Raw genomic sequence first — 23085 nt, forward strand, 5'->3', positions numbered from 1 at the left:
ACATCATCCACACTGGGAGGAAACAACGACCTGGACTTCTCTGGTTCATAATATCCAGATCAGAACCACGTTGCTGCTGCTGACTCTTGTTCCACAGCGCTTTGAACCAACCTGTATGTTTGGGACTTATAGGTGTTTTCTGTGTGTAATGCTGCACTGCCTGGTCCAAATAGGCTGAATCCGGTGACAGAATTGTATCACAGAACCAGCTCAACCAGTTTATTTTTTATTATTAAAAAAAAAAAAAAATCTTTTCATTGTATCTTTTTTTTAGTTTTTGTTTAGTTTTTTTCTTCGGTTTTTGCAATTTTATTGGCCCCGGCAGCAACACGCATTGACAGCGGGGATTTGACCATGGAGACACCGGGGGGATCGAGCGGAGGAGAGAGTAATAAAGCGGCGGTCCAGCGGTGGCTGCCCGGGTTCCCCGTGGCCGTGTGTGTGATGATGTCTATGAGCTCCATCGTAGTGTGTCTACTGATGAGCTTCAAGACCTACCAGCTGGAGAGCCGCTGTCTGCACAGAGACATGATTGACAAGCTGCCCATCATTCACCCACAGCACAGTGCCTTTCTGACCGAGGATGGAAGCCTCATTCCAGAGCTGAGTTCTACCATTGGAAAGCTCGTGGAAGAGGTATTATTTCAACTATATGTTGTGACGAACTGTGAATAATAATCAGTGGTGGAAAAAGTACTCAAATGTTTTACTTTAAGTAAAAGTATCCCTACAACGTTGTAAAGAATACTGTTACAAATATTCTGTTTCTCAAAATTCACTTCTTTAGTAAAAGTATAAAAGTTTTGGATCAAAATGTACTTAAAGTTAAACGTTTTTATTATGCAGAATGTCCCATTTTCACAATTAAAAAAAGAAAAGAAAATAGCAGATGATGCATGCCTTGTGACCTTGTAGATCGACTTTTCAATATAGGGCTGAAGTGGCTAATGCATGTTTTGTCAAAATCTACAAAAGTAACTAAAAAAAAAACTAACGTTTTCAAATGATTGTAGTGGAGTAAAAGTACAATATTTGCCTCTGAGATGTAGTGGAGTAAAGTAAAAGTATTGAAAATTGGAAATACTCCTGTAAAGTAAAAGTACCTCAAAATTGTACTATACCTCAGTATAGTACTTAAGTACATTTACACCACTGATATTAATCTGTTGACATTGTTAACAACGCCTATGGTGGGTTCTGTGCTGCATACATACATGACATACATACATACATACATACATACATACATACATACATACATACATACGTACATACATACATACATACATACATGTCATACAAGCGCACGGCCAGCGTGCGTAAAGCGTGCGTAATAATAACAGAATGCACTGTGAAGGATTAGAAAAATCACATACCTGTGATAAGCTGACTGTTGCCCTTAAAATCCCTACCAGTTCTAGCTTATGACCCCGGGGATAGTAGTAGACAGTAACATTTACATTTACTTGAGTACTGTAGTTACATTTTTTTTTACTTAACTTTTCTTGAGTAGGTTATTGTTTAGTTTAGAGACTTTCACTCCTCTACATAATACAAATATTGTACTTTTTGACTCCATTTCTAGGAAAGGACCCCTGGGACCAACACATACAAAAATGTCAATACAGCAATGCATTGAATAAGAACATGTATTTTGTCATTTGTGTTTTTAAAAGCAAGTAGCCTACTCCAGTGCTTTAACTCAAGTGCAAGTTTGACCGAGCAACTTTCACTTCACTAGTTGAGTAATATTTGACCAGGAGTAGCTATACTTTGACTCGGGTACTGGAGTTGAGTACTTTGTGGAAAACATTTTTTACTAAAAGTAACAATACCACAATGTAGAAGTGCTCTGTTACAAGTAAAAGGCCTGTGTTCAAAATGTTACTTGAGTAAAAGTACAAAAGTATTGGCATCAAAATATACTTAAAGTACCAAAAGTAAAAGTACTACTAAAATGTTTGAAAATAGCAGATCTATAAGCTCACAACGCGTCGCGACACGTTGTGAACTTGTAGATCGGCTATTTTCAAATAGCCTAGGTGTAAAATAGGGCTGAAGTGGTTAATGTGTTTTATAATGTAATAATTGATATCTGCAAAGTTCTAGTAACTAAAGTTTTCAAATAATTGTAGTGGAGTAAAAGTATAATATTTGCCTCTGAGATGTAGTGGAGTAGAAGTAAAAGTATTGGATATTGGAAATACTCAAGTAAAGTACAAATACCTAAAAATTGTACTTTAGTACAGTACTTGAGTAAATGTACTTAGTTACTTTACACCACTGGACATAACCACTCATGGTGGGCATGAACCTATACTATCACATGGAAAATAAATTGAGGAAACCCTTTTCATTACAGAGCTACATGCGAAAACACAAGATTATGATCTTATAATTGCTAATGACAGTCATTAAGATTGTTTTAACCTCAGTCCATTCCGTGCCAACATTCTTTGGCAAGGAATGGACCGATTATTTGGAAAATGTTCTAATAATAGACTATATTGTCTACAACACGTTTTCAATAGTCCATCACGTTTGGTATTTAGATTGTACTGTACTTGTGTGATGAATGTTTTGTTGATATATGTATTTTCTGAATGGAGTTCTGTCTCTCCTTGTCTGTAGAAAGTATATATGCTGTCTCCTAAGCTGAGGACGGCGAGGGACGTTGGCCAGGAGTGTCTCTGTCCTCCAGGTCTGTCCCACTGCTTCTTAAACCCGATTGATGCTTAGTCGCATGATGGTGTTGCTCGGCGAAAAGAGCCCACTTACTTACTTTGCCGAAAATATGTACAAAAAAAGGTTATTTTCAGTGAGCGACGGCGTCATGCAAAGAAGCATTAAGCTTTCATCTTTACTGTCATTGCACCATACCCCCCCCCCCCCCCCCCACACACACACACACACACACACACACACCACCTCACAGGAAACACGGGCGCTGCAAGTACATAACATGTACCTTAAGAATGAATGGACACCCACCACCTTCTGTAAATCTACAGATGTCTTTGATAGTTTTGAGTTTTCATAACATGTATATGTGTGTGTGTGTGTGTGTGTGTGTGTGTGTGTGTGTGTGTGTGTGTGTGTGTGTGTGTGTGTGTGTGTGTGTGTGTGTGTGTGTGTGTGTGTGTGTGTGTGTGTGTGTGTGTGTGTGTGTGTGTGTGTACGCACAAACACGCCCACCCACACACACACATGGATGTGTATGTGTTTTGGACGATTGCCTCTCCATAGAGGATCACTGTTCATAAGCCCGTGCAGGGTCCATGCTGGGACAGGAGGTCTCATGGTGAGACGTCGATAAACGCTTGTCAGATCAGTGGACGGGACGTCCTGCCTGAGTCCTGTTGACATTAATAGACGGATCAGTCATGTGCCAAGTTTTGCCTCGCCTGGCGGCTGGTGTTCGTTTACAGAGCTTGTGATAGTTCCCGGGGGTGAAAAGCACAGTGACATGCATGATGCCACACACACACACACACACTCACACTCACACTCACACTCACACTCACACTCACACTCACACTCACACTCACACTCACACTCACCACTCACACTCACTCACAGAATCCTTTATGGAAGTGTATTCTTAAGAAAGCTTCATATTGCACCATGATGACTAGGCTATCATTGTACCATGTGGAGAGGTTCTCGTTGTTAGCAGATATCCAGATATCCAGATATCCGTCTCATGTTGAGTTAAAGGTGTTGCTGATAGTTGTTTATGTGCTTGGAGTTGGAAAATTATTATGATTTGTTGTGAGCTTGCTTGCCTTACAAGTTGTGAGCTTGCCTTGCAGCTCTGCAATTGTTTGGGCTAATGTTCCCCTCAGAACATGGATGCTGGGGTCCAAGTGATCTATCTATCTATCTGCCTATCTATCTGTCTATCTGTCTGTCTATCTGTCTGTCTGTCTGTCTGTCTGTCTGTCTGTGTGTGTCTCTCTCTCTCTCTCTCTCTCTCTCTCTCTCTCTCTGTCTCTCTCTCCCCTCTCTCTCTCTCTCCCCTCTCTCTCTCTCATGTCTGGTAGTGAGTGAATGGCTCAGCAACTTGGAGCAGGTGAAAACGTTCACTCAGCTGGAATTTCTGGACCACTTTCAGCACATTCCATTTCCCAGTCTGGAGGCCGCTGAGCCTAGGAAAGTGTCTGTGTTGCTGGTCTAGGCTGTTGCTTCTTTCTCTAGTATGAACTGAATTAAGCAGTGGGTAAGCTAAACATAATCAAGTGCACGTGTTTGTTGTAGTTTCACTACCTCTGGACAGCTCAAGGGCTTTAAAACCCAGATGAATCGTTACGGACATAATCAGAGTTACCTTGTATCGTTAAAAAAAGAAAAGAAAAAACAACTGATTTGAAATAGCTCATTCCACCCCTACAGTTACTCCTGCATTTTAATGCAATTACATGGGGATTGTATTGTTGTATCATGTGTTACGTCCCATTTTCCTGTCCATTGTGCTGAATTACTCTGTAATCAAGTGGGTTTGGCGTGGGAATACGATGCCACCACAAGTATTCAGGAGACTATTTAAAGTGCACTCGTTCTCGTATCTGGCCCAGATGATGTTGTTTTGTTGTTGGCGAAACAACAGGGCACTTTGTTTGTTTGTTTGTATGCCAGCTCACTATTTTTCTTTAACCGTCTTGACAATTAGATTGCTCAACCCCAGAACCTGTGAACATTTCTCTGCTAATGTGTTTATTTCAGCACTGCATTTATCAGATGAGTAGCTTGGCTTTGATTTTAGCTTCCTTGGCTTTTCTTGACCAGGCTGACGCCAATGTCGAACCCCACTGTGGGAGTAAGTTTGGGGCTTTCATGTGTGCATTCAAGTGTGTGTGTGTGTGTCTGTGTGTGTGTGTGTGTGTGTGTGTGTGTGTGTGTGTGGCCATGCATGTGTTGTCGTGGGGCTTCAAGTTCCATGGTTGTATGGTGTTGATCTGAACTTTTTCTATGAATACTTGTGTACATGTGTGTGCGTGTGCGTATGTGTGTTGGATGTGTATAAATCATGTGTCTGTTGGTCTGTCCCTGAGTCTTTGAGGAGCCGACTCAGGCACCTCTCTCCACACGACGCTGTAAGCAGAGAACCTCTGCCTTTAGCTCCATCTTTTGCGTCCTGAAACCTGAAGCTCTCACAGCCAGGATCACAAGCCAAGGTATGTGTGTGTGTGTGTGTGTGCGTGTGTGTGTGTGCGTGTGTGAGTATCACAGGCAGCATGAGCGGCATTTCTGCCACTGAAGTTATATGTCCTCCCTGCCAGGGAGCTAACCTTGCAGTATGCATAAACACAAGGCACCAACAGGGGGCAGCACCTCAGCTATACTGTATAGAAAGAAGACTGATCCTTAATGAACCACTGAACCAGGAGCCCTTTATTTATTTCCAATAAAGATGCAGTGTCGAGAATGTCCATCTCCTCTGTGCCTTTGTCCCTTCAGAGGACGTCCATCTCCTCTGTCCCTACAGAGGAAGTCAAGACCTCTGTCTCCCCTGTCTCTTTATCCTTTCAGAGGACGTCCATCTCCCCTGTCCTTTCATAGGACGTCTGTCTCCCCTGTGCCTTTGTCCCATCATAAGAAATCCGTCTCTCCTGTCCATTTAGAGTAGGCCTATGTGCGTCTCCCCTGTCCTTCCAGAGGACATACATCTCCCCTGTCCCTTTGTCCCTTCAGAGGATGTCTGTCTCCCCTGTATCTTCAGAATATGTCTACTTCCCCCTGTCCTCACTTATGTAACAGACTGACAGCCACGAGACAGGCTGTCCATTTCCCTGAGTCCCTCCACTTAAGAGCCCCCCGCCCTCCCCCCAAACACACGCATTTACACAAGTACACACACACACACACACACACACACACACACACACACACACACACACACACACACACACACACACACACTTGTACATACTAGTCCACACACGTTTTGGCTGCCTCACCTTATTAGAACCATGTGTAAAGTGTATGTGTGTTGTGTGTGTGTGTGTGTGTGTGGGGGGGAGGGGGGGCGGGGGCAGTGAATTGTCATGTCTGCATATTGCATTAAAAGTCCATTTAATGGCTCTGCTACAGTCCAGGGGGCATACGGTCTAAAGTATATGTGTGATTTTGGCACCGGCCCAAATCTCCGCGGTATGCCAGCCACACCTATTAGCATCAGAGCTCAGACTGGGTCACCCAGCCCCTATTCCCCCCCTGCCAGCATCTAGAGACGGCCTGGCGTGACTACTCTGCCTCTCAGCCTCCAGAAACAATGCCTTGATGCAGTCAACACCAATACATGAGCCGTCCCTTAAGGGATCGCTGGAACGCACACCGCTTTGCCTGAATCTGTCTGTTGACGTGTTGAAAATGCAGCGGGATTAAATTGTAGTCGTTTTCGTTTTGTCCATCTGTGATTATATCCCACTGTTTTTACAGTTAACCAGTGTGTTCGTGTTCGATATAAGTTCAAGTGAAATCATAGCCGCACGGCCTTGTAAGATCTGAGACTGGGCTTGTCGTCTACTGTAGCTATTTAACCACTTAAGCCCTATACACACTTTGTCATATGAAGAATACTGAAAATAGACGTTCTATAAGCTCACAGTGCATCGCGATGCAACGTCTTGTGAGCTTGTATATACTATTTTCACTATTTAAAAAAATAGTGAAAACAATGTTGGAACATTTTGAAGAATTTTTTATAAAACGATTAACATTTTTCCCAAAATAGGGACACCAGGGTTAATGTGGTTAAGCCTGTATATTATATCAACCCTGTGGTGTTAGGGGTATGGGGGCAACAGGTCCGATCACTGGCTGTGTGATTGATCCAACTTCTATCAGATAAGGTCTCATTTACACACCTGGAGTAGGAATGCACACCCTGGCTTTAGTCTTTATAAGAACGATTATCAAAATCTACCTTCTTAACTCTCTCAGTGCCAAGAGTATTTTCATAAAGTACTCCCCCAGTGCCAGAAATTTGCGTTTTTTTAAATTTTTAAATTTTTTAATTTTTCATTCAAATAAATAATCTGATTGGGGTTTTAAACCCATAATACAGTTCTACCAGTAGAGAGCAACAAATCGACACATTGATGACCTCGCTGGCTCACTCGCCCCCTCCCAAACAGGCTCACGTCACATCCGGTCATAACCGGATGTTGACATTTTCGACAATCGTTGATCGGGCTAAATTACGATGCGATACACGACTACGATGACTGATCGTCACCCAGACCAAAGAGAGTAGACGTGGACCTCTCCGTTCGTTTTTTATACCGTGTGAAAAACCGTGACTTTCCCTATTCTGGCCAAAAATGACCACGGGAAAAAAATGAGAACCGGAAACGGAATCTGCGTCATGAAACCGGAACCCAATGAGTCTGAAGGAGTCAGGAAGCGAAAGTGATCATGAAAAATAAACAGAATAGCGCGACCACAGTCAAAAGTAAAAACTCGGGATTTCTCGTGCTGGCACGGAGGGTACTCGGGAAAAACTTGGGATATCTCGGGGCGTGGCACTGAGAGAGTTAATATGGATCCTACTATGGATCTACTGGTGTTAGCCTCATTGTCTGGGGATCAGCTCTGATCTCCAGGGAGGACGTAAAAGAGGCTCTCCCTACCCAGCTTGCTGCTCTCAGATCTGACAGAGGAGACGGGGAAAGCCTGCTGGTGGAGATGGAGCCCCACGTGGGGGGACTCTAGCACCTACCCCGGGGCTGGATTGGATTTTAAAGCCACAATAAAACACACAGGAAGCTAGCTGTGTATATAGACTACCTATACAAGCCATCACCACAGGACAAATTCAGGAACCCTGCAAGATCCATTAATGAACCCCTTAAAACAATGCGCGCAGGAAATATGTTTTTATAAGTAGCCTCATTTGAGATTTGTTGCACTGGGCTAAAGGCTGTTTCTTGGTTGTGTATTGATTACACATGCTACTGTGCGTTATCAGTCTATCTGTGTTTATATGCATGCTGTCATGTGTGTGTGTGTCTGTGCGCAGAGCGTGTTTGTGTTGCATGTGTTTCAGTATGGCTGAACCTGTTGGCTATGGCTATATGACTTCATAGTGGATTAAATCAGTTATGAAGATCTTCTAGGTGATTTATTACACAGATTGTATTTGAAACCTCTGTTGAATGCAAATAAATAAATGTATGTTCTTTACCAATGCCATGAAGATATCAGTTTATCTTCCTAAAATCATAACTCTGCAGAACAGTTAGATTGAATTAGTATCTCCTAGTGGTTACCAGTGGTGTAAATGGCGTTGCACGCTTGGGAACGGCGTTCCCATAGCAACCGTTGCGGGGGAACGGTGTGAACACGTGTGGGAACGCTCTTCAGAGTGTCCAACTTTTTTTAATTATATAATATATAATTGCTTATGAGGTTTAGCACTGTTTTCCTAAATCGTCCATAAGTCTTACGGCACTTGAATGCATCACTCCAGGGCTGAGCCGTGGGTGTGTTTGTCAACAAATCAGGCAAAAATTAGAATTAAATAACATAACCCTAACCTAACCCTAACCCTAAAACTGAAATAAAGTAAAAGAAGAAGCACTTTGAAACTGAAGATGATGGCCAATGTTGATGATAATTGATATATATATATATATATATATATATATATATATATATATATATATATATATATATATATATATATATATATATTATATTAAAACAATTAAATAAGCCCCCCCTGCAACGTTTCCTTTTTGCCACACATATACACTTCATGGATTACATTTTTTTGTACCGAATTAACCGAATTAAAGTAATAAAAAACGGAAATAAAAGGGGAATAACCGCGAAAAACCGCGAAATAAAAGGTGAATAACCGCGAAAAAACGCGAAAAGCCCCCCCTGCAACGTTTCCTTTTTGCCACACATATACACTTCATGGAGTAAATTTTTTTGTACCGAATTAACCGAAATAAAGTAATAAAAAACGGAAATAAAAGTGGAATAACCGCGAAAAAACGTGAAATAAAAAGTGAATAACCGCGAAAAACCGCGAAAAACCGCGAAAACAAACTGGCGGGGTTCCCAAAGCGAATCCAGGCCATTTACACCACTGGTGGTTACTGGTTACTGTGTGCCACAGTGTTCTGAGGTTTATCACCCTATCACCCTATATGCCTAGATTAGGTGGCCTTCATTGGCCTCACACTTGGTTTTCTTCCCTCTTACGTCTGTGGTTTACTAGTAAGTATTGTTTGCGTTCAACTGACATCCACTTGCTGTCCATCCGTAAAGTTTGTTCTGAACTCTGCAAACCGGCAAAACCCTGCAGCCTGGAACCACTTGCAGCCAGATGAGCTGATCCGATTAGGACTTTCAAAAATGTAGCGAAGGATTTCATGGCAGATTCAGGTGGAATTTGTAACTTGATTCCTTAGTTAGATTATGTTTCCTTGTCTTATCTTTTAGACGTGATTCTGTGAGTTTCTACTAAATGTTTGCTATTTGTGATTCTAGCGTTTCCTTGTTGTATGCATCACTGTAATTGCTGCTATCTTGGTCAGGGCTCCCTCCAAAAAGAGATCTCAATGGGACTCACCTGGTTAAATAAAGGTTTAATTGTAATAGTTATGCTGCTGCAGGTGATTTAAATTATATAGAATAAAGAATAATACAACAAATATACAACTTGAAAAAAGAAAAGAAAAACAATACTAATGGTCTATCTATGTCATGATCTATCCCTTTGCCATACATTCAAGTGAGATTCTTGTGTGCGTGTGCACACACACACACACACACACACACACACACACACACACACACACACACACACACACACACACACACAGCACTCTTACATACAGATTTCACAACAACTATTCCCAGACCAGGGAGTCTCTGGGGTTTCCCAACTTGTAGATCTCACTATGCTGAAGGACAAAGGACTGCAGATGGTCTCATCATGTAGATCTCTCTTAGGACAAAGCACTGCAGATGGTCTCATCATGTGGACAGCAGGCTGCACGGAACAGCTCTGCTAGATTGGTGTCCTGTGAAAGAAGATGAGATTCGAGATTCGAGAGGGTTTTGTTTGTCACTCACTCATACAGGTACAAGCAGTGAAATGTTGGTATGACATGTTCTGCAAGACTGTGCTAACAAAAATAAAACAATACAGGAAAGAAAAGATAAAGATTTAAAAATATGTATATTTATTACAGGTAAAACCACTTTAGGAGTGCAGTGCTTCTGCTTGCCGTTCACTTGAGCATGATGCCAGAAGGCTCTGAGCCTCTTGAGTTTATTTATGGAAGGAGAGGAGAGCCTATTGTCTCTTTTAGAGAGGGATGTGTCGTGTGCTTTGGGATGGGGAGGGCGGGTCAAGGGGTTCTTCTGGGTGGGTCAACAAAATCCCCCAGGTGCATGCGTCTGCACACATGCATGTGTGCATATAGTGCTCCTTGACCTCACTCACTCTCACACGGCACACGCATGTGCGCACACACACACACACACACACACACACACACACACACACACACACACACACACACACACACACACACACACACACACACACACACACACACACACACACACACCCTTTCCCCTTTCCCCTTTCCCCTTTCCATCTCTCATCGGCCTTCTTATTAAAGTTAGCTTTGTAAAACCACACTGTTTAGCAGCGGGCCGACTCACATTCTTCCACATGAAAAATAAACAGCGGGCCGCTGGTGGGTTCTACACGACATCCTGTTCAGGACCACAGGTACAGAGAGAGGGAAGCAGCAGGGTAGGTGGCTGGGCAGAACGGAACTCACTCTGGACCCAATCCATCTCTCACGCCTACGTCTGTGACCCCTGCAGTGATGTGGTACATGATCTTAAGCCTGATTTAGTCTTTGTTGTGCAACAGAAAATAGCCGATACACAAGCTCACAACGCATCACAGATGCGACGCGTTGTGAGCTTGTATATCGGCTATTTTCGGTGCTATTTTCATCGCCCAACGGAGCGTAAATTAGATAAAATCTATTAAGAGTCCTATGTCTGCTTTCTGAATTTAATGTCCTGTATGTTGATGTCGTTTGTGGGCAGTCCTGTTAATTGATTTAACCTGGCTTGTAGCTGTGCCATGGGCCAGTGCAAATTCCTTGTGTGTTCCCTGATTGACAATAGTATGTTTCTGAGCCAGATTGTGATGTTGCCAAGCGTCTTTAACAGCCGAGTGGAGTTGGCCACAGAGTGTATCTGACACACCCATCAGTTTCTGTCAGATACTTGATAGAATGAGTTGGCTGGAGGCAATTAATCCTTTTGAAGTTGGACCTTGACAAGATGTCTCACTTTGTCATGTTCACTGTTGTGCCTGGCTGATGGAACTGAAGGGGAGAAGTGAGAGAGGGATCAGTTAGGAGGAGGCAAGGAGCGATAACTGTGCAATTGAGACATTTTGCGTCCATGTGTTCATATTTAAGCTCCAGATTGGATGGGTCATAACCTCTTCAGATGTTTAGCAGTAAAGCGCCAAGAAAGTTCCAGAAGGGGGCAGCTATTGAGCAACAACACTACAGGCTGTTTACGTTGATATCGGTGTCTGTTGTTGCTTTTACACGCATCTCAGAGAGCACAGGAAGTAAATACTACAGTAAATACTAGAGCCCGACCTGTGCTAGATGTTAGGGGCCCAATGCCGATCAGAGTCCTAGACCACCGATGACCGATGTTTTGACCCATATTTTGACCCCCATATTTTTGTCCAACAACATTTAGTAAGCAAAGAAATAAATCACACAAATCACTTAGATAAAACTTTTACATGAAGTATATTAAACTTCAATATATGAAAAAACACCTAACTTTAATTATACAATGAACAAGCAATTAAATCAATATAAAATACACGTTAATTTAACATTTTATTTAATGACTTAAGCGCTATTAAAAATGTTGACAGTGATATAACCATACATCAGCCCTATCACAAACATATGGGCCAAATTAACTGTTGCTTGTGGTTGGGTGCTGACATCAAGTTTATCCCTTTTACCGTAGGTGGATGGAAATGAATTAAAAATGGAGAGTCATTTATTATGTTGTACTGCTGAAATATGTTGAACATTATTTAACTCATCCGAGGAGCAGTTATTCAATGTTAACTTGATTTTGATGTCTATATTTCATATTTATAGCAATCTGACTTTAATTTGATGTTATTCACAACAACAGCTATCATGAAAACTACTGACTGGATTGCCATGGAATTCATGTTCCCCAGAAGATGACAATATACTGATTTTGGTTATGATGACCTTAACCCAAGCATCACATTCACTCTAGCAGCGACAGGCTATACAAGCCATTTTCAGTGGAAGCCAGCGTCATGACACTAGTAGCCTTGTCACTGCGTGATAACGTATTTCATCGTTATAATGACACAGTGAAGCATCAATCATTCAATCATATGTTTTTGTTTCACCATTTACACTCCACACACAATTCCGGCTTGTAATGCAGGTAAAACTAATTATTGCCGTCTGCCAGTCTCTGTTATTTTTAACCCAAGCCTTTATATTTTTCTCACTTGTTGAGCAACACTTCAACGGTGACTCGGCAACAGAGTAGTTGACCACACTTTGTTGTTTTGTAGCTTTTGTCACTGCTAGTGTGAATCTAGCATTAGGCCTACATTTCCACTTGCACACACAACTGCTGTGAAACTTGCTGAGTGCATCTTCTACAATTGGATATATTCATGTTTTGGGAAATGGAACACTGTAATTTTGATCAGTCCACTTTGATCAGTGGAGCAGTTAGGGGTTCAGTGTCTTGCTCACGAGCACTTCGACACAAAGCCAGGAGGCGGCAGTTGTACCTCCTGAGCCACTGCCAGCGTAGTTTTGTTGCAAGCAAGACGAGAAGGGAAATAGCCTTGTTAGAGGATTGAGACATTGAGCAGACAGGGTGGCAGACATGGGAACTATTATGATGTTTTCTATAATTATCACAAGTGACAGGTGACAAGGTGAATAGCTTTTTAATGGGGGGGGGTTGGGTGGTGATGGAAATCTCTTAAACGCCTCCCCTATGGTCTCCGGGCTGCCTGACAAGGCTGTTAAAACGAATGCTACCTCTATGAGTTTGTATCACATTGTGTCAAGTATCTTTGTTAATTTAGGTACATTTACCTAAATTAACAAATATACTCAGATGAACAAAACAGCTTTTTATGTGTTTTTTTTAGGACATCTGATGAATCATTTTGGAGAGAAAACACATGTTGATGTGAAAACATATACATTTTCTCTCCAAAATGTTTTTTCAGATGTGACCTCCTTAACCAAAACCTGCAAAGCAGAAAGCATATGTGGCGGCTTTCATTTCGATCCTGTCGTCGGCTAATGAGCCTAGCATGAATCTAGGTATTCAGTATCAGTCATTTAGTCAGTATATACCACCTGCTAAATCCATCAGGAATGTTAGCCAGGCTGAATCCAAACCATGGGACTGGGACTGGACACCAACACACCTGGATTTACTACGCCAGATAGCATCTCTGGATCTGAACCCAGACTAACAGAGAAGCAGAGTTGGAACAGGGCGCCGTGGATTGTTCATAACAGTCCCAGGGCATCTGCTGCCAGGAGCCTCAAGGCAGAGTATCATTGATCCAGACATGCCTGGTTCATGTAAAAAAAACTCGACAGATTCGTCACTCTCCCAGCACCTCTTTAATGAGAGGCGGACCCGTAAAACTCGACCTGAACCCTTTTGAACGAACCCTCAGCATCACCCGGCCGTGTTATGATGTCATGATAGAGAGACACTTTTCAACAACTTAACACTGTGTGTGTGTGTGTGTGTGTGTGTGTGTGTGTGTGTGTGTGTGTGTGTGTGTGTGTGTGTGTGTGTGTGTGTGTGTGTGTGTGTGTGTGTGTGTGTGTGTGTGTGTGTGTGTGTGTGTGTGTGTGTGTGTGTGTGTGTGTGTGTGTGTGCGTGCGCGCGTGCGTGTTTCCCGTCTGACCACCTTTTACGGTGTCTCTGTAGGAGGCGAGCTGTCTAGAAATGGGTCTGAGTGTGTCTGTGTGTGTTGGGGGCTAATCTCGTAAACGGCTAGACCGATCAGTGCCAGATTTCTAGTGCACGCTGCTAGTAGGCAAAGGAAGTACCTCCATCCATTTACATAAATATATTGTCGCTGTCAGGCAGAAACCTTGTATTTCCATATTTCAACTTTTTATGTTTTGTCGTAAATGAATGCTTCTTCATACAAGAGTGTTGCACAAAAGTAGTGAAAATAGCAGATCTACAAGCTCTGGGTTTGTAGATCGTCTTTTCTCACTATTTGAAATCGGTTTTGGACATACAGTTCCAGGTTACCACCCGGCAGTGATGATATTTCAATGGCGATTGGATCGGGCTCAAACCTTGCCCAAAATTGGAGTCATATGTCATAGATACGTCACAGATGACTGTCGTCACAGACATGAAGTCTGAGATCCACATGGAAGTCAAGCTATTATTAGACCCCAGCTTGTTTTCGTCTCCCTCCTTTTTTACAGCATGGCTCTGCAAGAGGCTCTCCATCCCTATAAGAAGGGAGGTCTGTGTGCTTGTGTGCGTGCGTGCGTGCGTGCACGTGTGTGTGTGTGTGTGTGTGTGTGTGTGTGTCTGGAGCTAATGTCGCAAGCCACTGTACCGACTAGCACCAAAACTATTTTTTTAATATTTGAGCTAATTTTATTAATTTTATAATGAAAGTAGATGACTGACTGACTGACAATAATGGAAGTCGAGTCGACAATGACTGATGTCACAGGCTGACCACATGAATTCTGAGTTCCACATTGGAGCCACAGTCATTAAATTTTTTTCTTTTATCCCCTGGTTTCTCATCTCCTGAGCTGTACCTTCACAGGTCAATCTGTTAGCTTTATGTTTACATTCACCCAAAGTTCAAATTGGGGTGGGGGGGACTATCACAAAGTACTGTAAACACACAACGAGATGGAGAGAGAGACTTGGAGAGATGTTAAACAGTTCCGCCCTCAGGTGTAACCATTTCACTCCGTTTATTTGCTGGCTTGTTTATTTCCTGCTTTGTTTATCACTGCATGCTGCATGTGTTTCTCAGAGAGATATATTTCACCTTTTCTTTCCCTTTTTTGAATGAAGCATGGCTCTTCAGAGGTTTTGATTTACGTTGTGGGAAAGAAAGACGATGCAAGAGTTATGGAGCCGTATTAAGACTAAAACCCGCCGGTTGTTAGTTCAAAGCCTCAAACGGTAAGGGATAACCAACTAAGTCACGCAGTAATTCTCTCCACATTATTTACAGCCCTGTGAAAGACATCGAGGATTTAACATCCAACCACAATCACTGCAGTTAAGTTATCAGTGTCATAGCGGGTCAGGCAGTGTGCCAAAGTGGGTGACGGCTTAATGTGCCCTAAGAGGCTTTCCCAACTTTCATAATGTAAAGTTTACGCACATCGCTTTCTCCCGGCGATGTGAACATAAATACAACTTTGTTACACAACTATTAGCCTGTCTCACTGGATTCTGGAACTGATCTCACGCTGTAGAGAGTCAGAGTTGAGGTGTGTGTGTGTGTGTGTGTGTGTGTGTGTGTGTGTGTGTAAAGTGAGCGTGCTCATGCTCATGTGCCAGTGCAGTGCAAGCTGGCTAGCATGTCGTTGCTGTTTGGCAGAAAACGTAGTCCAAAAGCATTACTTTTCAGGAAAAAGAAAGAACCTCCGTTTCAATGACGCCAATGTAGTACTTAGTCACAAGCTCTTTTAATATGTTTTTTATTTGTGTGCAGACACAAGGTTTCTGCTTGACAGACAGTGACGATAATGTGCGTACAGTATGTGTGTAGTGTTTCGAGGGTGCTGTGTCATTGTGATAATGTGCGTTAAGTGAGTGTTAAGTGAGTGTGTTAATGAGTGTGCTGTGGTTCTGGTGGACACTGGACAGATGCTGTGACTTTCAGCTGACATCAGAACCAACACTGCTCAGACCAGATGGGTGCACTGTGGTGGGGGGAGGGAAGGAAGGTATGGGAGGGAGGGAGGGAGGGGTGGGTAAATGTTGTACTCTGAAATATAGTCCACACTCCACATGTTGAAACTTTTTATCAATGTCCATGTGTTTTTTAGATATTGAGAAACCCGGCAGTGTTTGCCTGCATTCTTGTGTGTGTGTGTGTGTGTGTGTGTGTGTGTGTGTGTGTGTGTGTGTGTGTGTGTGTGTGTGTGTGTGTGTGTGTGTGTGTGTGTGTGTGTGTGTGTGTGTGTGTGTGTGTGTGTGTGTGTGTGTGTGTGTGTGTGTGTGGTGTGTGTGTGTGTGTGTGTGTGTTCGTTCTTGTAAGCCTGTTTGCCTTACCTTTTCATGTGTGCGTCAAGCTCAATTTATAATCTGCCGCACAACGGCGTTGCTTGCCGACAAGAACTGCATGACACATTGACATTGTTAGCTTGCAGATCAGTTCTTGTCGGCAGGCGACAGCCGTTTGAGCACGAATGAGTGCATTAGTTTGCATGTGTGCCTTTTTGTATACAGTATGTGTGAGTTCTCATGTACTATAGTGCATCTCCATTCATTCTATAGGGACTCCTTATCTGCATAGTTTCTGTTCCTCTCAAACTGCTCATAAAATGAGTCCTGAGTGCATGGTTGGACAGTTTCGATCACAGATGTCCACTGTTCTCAGCTTACATGGAAGATCTGGACATAACATGTGGACAAACTATCAGCTCCACCATCTCTCTCTTGTTTCCTTTGTCTCACTCCTCTCTCTATCTGTTAGTCTCTCTCTCTCTGTTCTTTTTCTACTTTAGTCTGTCTCCTCTCTCCTTCTCATGCTTTTCTCATACATCTGTTTTTCACTCGGTCAGCTGGAATGGGGTTTGAGATAAATGTGTGGAGATGTTAGATGTAGCCTTTTGTCTCTCACAAACACTGTGATGGTTCAGTTGCGCGCGCACACACACACACACACACACACACACACACACACACACACACACACACACACACACACACACACACACACACACACACACACACACACACACACACACACACACACACACACACACACACACACACACTGACACAGTGCTGCTGTCCAGCGCAGCAGGTTTCTGTATCTTTTCATGATGATCGTTAATAAACCCTGGAACAGCTGTTCGTGATGGAACCTGAGAAGCCCTCTTCGTTTGACTTGTTTGTTTTTCTGGAATAAGGTTTTTGTTCATTGTCATGTGGTTCTGGTTGTGGGGTTTGACAAACCGACAGAGAGATGGACATGCAAAGAGTGAGAACAGAGAGAGCGAGAGAGAGTCTCTGTGCGCCACTGATGTGTGCAATATGAGTTTGATCCTGGAAAAAGGGCAGAATTAGACTTTTATATGTGGAATTGTGGGACATCTGGGAAGACATAGTTCTGTGTCAGTCAATATTACATGTCTCGAATATGTCTTGATTCAATAATGAAATGTGCTGTTATTACACTTTCATGGTGTGTGGTGCCATTTTGTCCTGAGAACCACACATGAATCCTTTTACACTCCAAACAATGATCTTGGATGTAAAACTGTTAAACTAAAGAGCAGTGTGTATTTATTTTATAGTAGCCCAAATGGTCCTTTAAATATGGAATTTGACTTGTTCAGCACACAATACCCAAAATAAGACGTGACCCAAATCAAGCTGCTTACCATAAACCTTGTTGTTAAGAATTGCAGCCAAGCCACCCGTGCAGTGTGCCTCAATAATATACTTTTAATTAGGAGAACTGGCTTAAATCCCAACATTTTAAGGCACTCGGCACCCAAATTGCACTTTCCACTTACAGCAGGGAAACAGGCGGGTGAAAAATATAGCTCGTCAAATTAGCGAGGATAATTAAGATTTTGTTTGTTTGGGACTTAATGGTGGGCGGTCTCATTTTTGGCAACTGGATTAACCACCAATTGTGGTCTAATTTTGGCACAGCCGATTTAAACACCACTTGCATCTGTGTTTGCTGGTAATTATTTTTAATTCGTGGATTTGAAATGCACCTTTCTTTGTATGGCTGCCTCAAATAAAACCTCTATGAACGCACTGCAACTTTGGTATGTGATAGGACTGAGCGATGTTGGGGAAACACACACACACACACACACACACACACACACACACACACACACACACACACACACACACACACACACACACACGGACATATAGGCCTATATATATATATATATATATATATATATATATATATATATATATATATAAAGACACACACACACACACACACACACACACACACACACACACACATTGTGTGTCTTTTTTCCCGATAGATAGATAGATAGATAGATATGCAATATGTATTGCAATATAAAAAAAAGCAGGACCTAAATAATTTCACCTTTTGAAATGTATCAATCACTCTAGCAATGATTAGGGCAGTGATTCTCAACCTTTTTCAGTTCAAAGAACCCCAGTTTGATATGAAATAGGCCATGGACATGACTTGAGACATGTCACCGAAATACACTGTAAAACTCCTCAATGTTTATGTAACTGTGAGAGTGTACAAATGGAACTAAATGGGCCCATAACTGTCAGAATTACAGATCTATAAGGGATTAGACCCCTGGCGACCTCTGTGAACGTAGAATGTGTGTTATTTATCAGATGGTCTGAAAGATGTGAACCTTTCTGGTTTTGTTTTCTATCAAGAAGTGAAAGTGTTTTAGTAGACTAGTTTTGACTGACCCAATTTGCATTAGCTATCCTTTGCAATGTCACTATGTCGATGCTGACACAATGTATTGAGCAGCACCAGTACACACAATCTTCTCACTGTCAGAGAAAGTGTCCTTCTGTACAAACCATCGTTCTCTGAATTTGATTGCTGCCACACTGATGGGGTAGTGTTGTAAAGTGATTTACCATGCATCAGCTCTTTGACAGCGTTGACTGGCTTCTGCATCTGGGAAGGAGTTGAGCGCTCCTCTGTGTCAGTGCAGAGTGAAGGCTGTGTGCCTAGCTGTAAGGTTAGCCTAATCCACTTAGCACTGCTCATGCAATATCTCCATACGAAATCTCTCTCACTGACACGGAGCCAATTCAATCCTTATTTTGTTATTGTTTTCTCACATCCTCAGTCATTCAGTCTGTCTTGAGGCATAATGCAGGACAGCAGCACGTAGCAATCTTTGGATGTTTTCTTTTTTTCTCGTCTTCATTCAAAGATTTCAATCTTGGACTGATTTTGTGCCATTTGGACTGCTTTCAAACACTTACTCTAGACCAGGAGATTTTTCATATTTGTCTGTCACTTTTCCGACCATAGAGCTGTATAACGTAACTTATTCTCACACAATCTTCACTTCTATTCAATTCAAGTCAATGTTATTTACCTGAAAATAGTAACTGATAATGCAGTCTAGGGCTGTGTCTGACTCAGACTTTAACGGGTTGAATCAGATTCTGTGTGAATTTTAGTGTCAATATTCTACTAGTAGTTACAATTTACAAGCATTTCAATGCTGATTTAGACCACGTTACGTAGTCAACATATGTAACGTGTATGACACGTTGTATAGTCAACATAGCAGCAGAGCCATATAATTGTCTTTGAGCATTTATAATCAATACATCTATTAAGACAACTACCGTACATATGACAGCAGACGGTTTATTTTTATTGAAGATAATGCATCAGACTGCTTGCAGATTGTATTTAGTAGAGTTCTGTAGCACAAGCACATGGTTTTCATATCATAAATATGAAGTTTTGCCGAAATCTTTAAACCATGTCTGTTGCTTTGTTTACTAATGGCCAAAGTCAAGACGGCTTCAATAGAATTGAATTTCAATTGGATTTCCTGTAAAAATATATATATATATATTAAATGGCAGGATTTCAAAATAAGAGTGGCTAACACTATTGGAAACTTGTAATTAGTCAACAATTCATTGAAGGCTACCTAGTGGAAGTACAGTAGGTAGACAAACTTAGAAGTAGGTGAAACTAAGAAATCAACAGTCGAATTTTTTTTTTAAAAGACTGCTTGAATCAAAGAATCTCAGTCCACTGAGGGGTCTCTGAGTGACTACTACTTTTCAGGGGAGAGCCCTACAAGAGTGTAAAAGCTATCTGATGAAAATATTTTGAGGGGTTAGAGGTTAAGTGTCTTTTCTCAAGGACATGTTGACACACAGACACGGGCCGGCCGGGAGGAAAACCGGTGAACATCTGATTAGCAGAAGGCCTCTCTACCCACTCAGCCGTTTAACATTTACATTTAACATTTAACATAAAGATGAGCCTTTGATGTCATGTACAGTAGGTGTGTACATAATGCTCTCATTCAGTCGTACAGTAGCATATAGACCTTGACCTCAGATAGGCCTGTTGACTAAACAAGCTATCTGGATGGATTTGAATTGGATGAAACATAAATAAGATAATGTGATTGTGCTTATTTTTACCAAGCGGATGTCTGTCTGCAAGAATGATGTTTTTATTTGCAGAAGAATGTCATTGATTTATTTGTGGCAGACGACAGGATCCGATCAGGTGAGCTGAAATGAGTCGTTTTGATCCAGACATGATGTCTTCCTCACAGCACACACCGCTGTTCTGAATCACCAGGTTCTCATTTGGTTTAATTGCCCTGACCTCTGTTGGCCTGTTTCTTGTCTCCTGCCTCTCTTCTCTGTTTTTACATTCTGTCTCACCACCCCCCCCCCCCCCATCTCTCTGAAAGACAGCAGTAAATGAAGCATCACATACTCAAGCACAGTCCTGTGTACAACTTAAGCTTATAGATCTGCTATTTTCTCTATTTTTGACAGTTTTGGAATATGTGAATATGTAGACCCTACTGAGACTTTGAATGGCGAGCTGCCTGGCGGATGAAAGGAAGGAAGGATGCATGGATGGCTGGATGGACGGACGGATGGACATATGCATGGATGGATGGATGGATGGATGGATGGAATGAATGAGAGGATGATTGGGCTGGAGGAGAACAGGAGGGAGACACTACCCCAAGCAAACAGGGCAGATAAGATCAGAGTGGAGCGAACGCAGCTGGACGCCTTCCTGAGTTGACCTCTTTTCTCCTCCTTTTCCTGCATTCCTCTGCACCCCTCGCTCCCTTCTTTCTCCCAGTCTTACCCCACCTTTATCCCTCTTTAACCCATCTTTCTGCTCCCCCCCTCCCTCCCTGTTCTCACTCCTTTACCACCTCCTTACCTCCTGCATCCTTCTCAGGGGGGGGGACCCCAGTAAAGTAGAGGTCAGTCTTTTAGCATGTAAATACCGTGTTGTCTCTGCTCTTTGACCAGATTCATTAATACTAGCCCCCCCAGAACACGCGTGATGTTGGCCTTTCATGTTTTCCCCAGGGCTGAGTCCCAGACATGACAGTAGAAGTATCGTTTCAAAGTGAGACCCCCCCCCATGGGGTGTGTGTTCTGTGCGTCGGCAGCATGTGTTTATGTTTAATAGGAGGGAGACAAAGCAAAAATAGCGCGAAGCAGCTGTGCTTGTTAGTCTTGTCGACCCTATTAAACATTGCTCAGTTAAAAGATTACGGGGCGATGGTTCTCATTGGGACCGGGGGGGGGGGGGGAGCCATTTGAAGTCCTTTTGTTTCGTTGCGACAAATTCGGCACAGCGTTGAGATGATAAAACGGAGAAAGTGTGAGGGAGAGAAAAGTGAGAAGCAGGAGACAGAGATATGCAGAACTGAAGCCATCTGTCATGTCTTGGAATGATTGTCATGATTGTCATTTCTGTTTAACTCTGTAGGCATGGCGACACAACAGACAGCTGCTGTGTGCCAGCTCCGGGTCTATTTTGGCCGGGTGTGCCCCCGGACCCATGCCCCTAAATAGCCTATGGTTGACTGAAGGCCCTGATCACACAGTTTAAAATCTCCATGTATCTTATACGTAGGCATTAAAAGACCTGTGGGATTAGGGTCCTAATATCATAATGAATTGGAATGAATCTTGTTTGCTACAGAGGACACATCAGCATGGTCGGTGTTGTTTGCTCCGTGTATACTCTGAATAATCCACAGCCTCTTGACCTGTTGATCAGAGCAGAGCCTCATAATCCCTCCTTCAGCCAGGCTTCTACCCCTCAACAAGCCCTGTTTAGTGGGGTCCAGACCAGGACGCCAGATGCCAGTTGACCCCACACAAGTTGTCCTATACCCCACCCTCAGAAACCCCTGCCTGCCCCTTGTATTCCCCCTTGGGGACCAGTGCTCCGTCAGTGGCCTGGCACTCTGATCACTCTGGAGGTGGAGGTGGAGAAGGGAGGAGTTGAGTGCGTGGGGGAGGGGGTGCTGATGTCCCAACAGTTTGTGTTAAAATGTGGTTTCAAATCTTAACCCACAACCGGGAAAGTGTCTGTGTCATTTTAGATTTTCCGCGTTGGCTATTCAAAAATAGCAGATATGCAAGCTCACAGCGCTTCACTTCGTGCTGCGCTGTGAGCTTGTACATCTGCTTGTACATCTGCTATTTTTGCACAAAATGTTTAGAAAAATCTTGAAAGTGTGAGAACCACTGATTTATAAGGCATTTATAGAATCGGCCTCAGGTCTTAATGGGTTATTATGCCATATTTGCTGAAAATAGTCGATCTGCATGCTCACAATGCGTTGCATTGCGGCGCAACGTGTTGAAAATGGTTGAATGGACAGAATTCAGAATTCACAAAATTCAGCTGTTGGACAGCATTGGGCTCCCCAGATCCTTAACCTTATACCAGTATATGTATTTTAAAAAAGGCTTCTCCCGGGAATCAAACCTCGATTTCTTTTTACCCCAAACCACAGGGTTACACTACAAGGCCCAACCTACATTGCGTGCTCTTCTAACCTTATATCTTCTAAATTGAACCGGCTGCTATCTGTTAAACAGTATTCAAACTTCTTCTGTTATCTATAGTTAAAAATGATTAGTGACAGGGGATAGTGACAGACACTGACCTTACTGAGTTGGGGGATAGATGTATGAAATATGGTCTGTGTGTGTGTGTGTGTGTGTGTGTGTGTGTGTGTGTGTGTG

General features: G+C 42.6%; 1 protein-coding gene across 1 annotated transcript in view; it reads left to right on the forward strand.

Annotated features, from left to right (window-relative positions):
• Window positions 1-3: 3 nt before the first annotated feature.
• The window catches only part of LOC308076451 (uncharacterized protein), a 169461-nt gene continuing 146379 nt past the window's right edge, over window positions 4-23085 (forward strand). The window contains exons 1-2 of the mRNA XM_080416739.1: window positions 4-636; window positions 2632-2701. Coding sequence (XP_080272865.1) covers window positions 355-636; window positions 2632-2701 — 352 coding nt within the window. The 5' untranslated portion in view covers window positions 4-354. The remainder of the gene's footprint in view (window positions 637-2631; window positions 2702-23085) is intronic.

This window comes from Gymnoscopelus braueri, assembly GCF_963280865.1.
Source record: "Gymnoscopelus braueri genome assembly, chromosome: 20".
Taxonomy (NCBI): Eukaryota; Metazoa; Chordata; class Actinopteri; order Myctophiformes; family Myctophidae; genus Gymnoscopelus; species Gymnoscopelus braueri.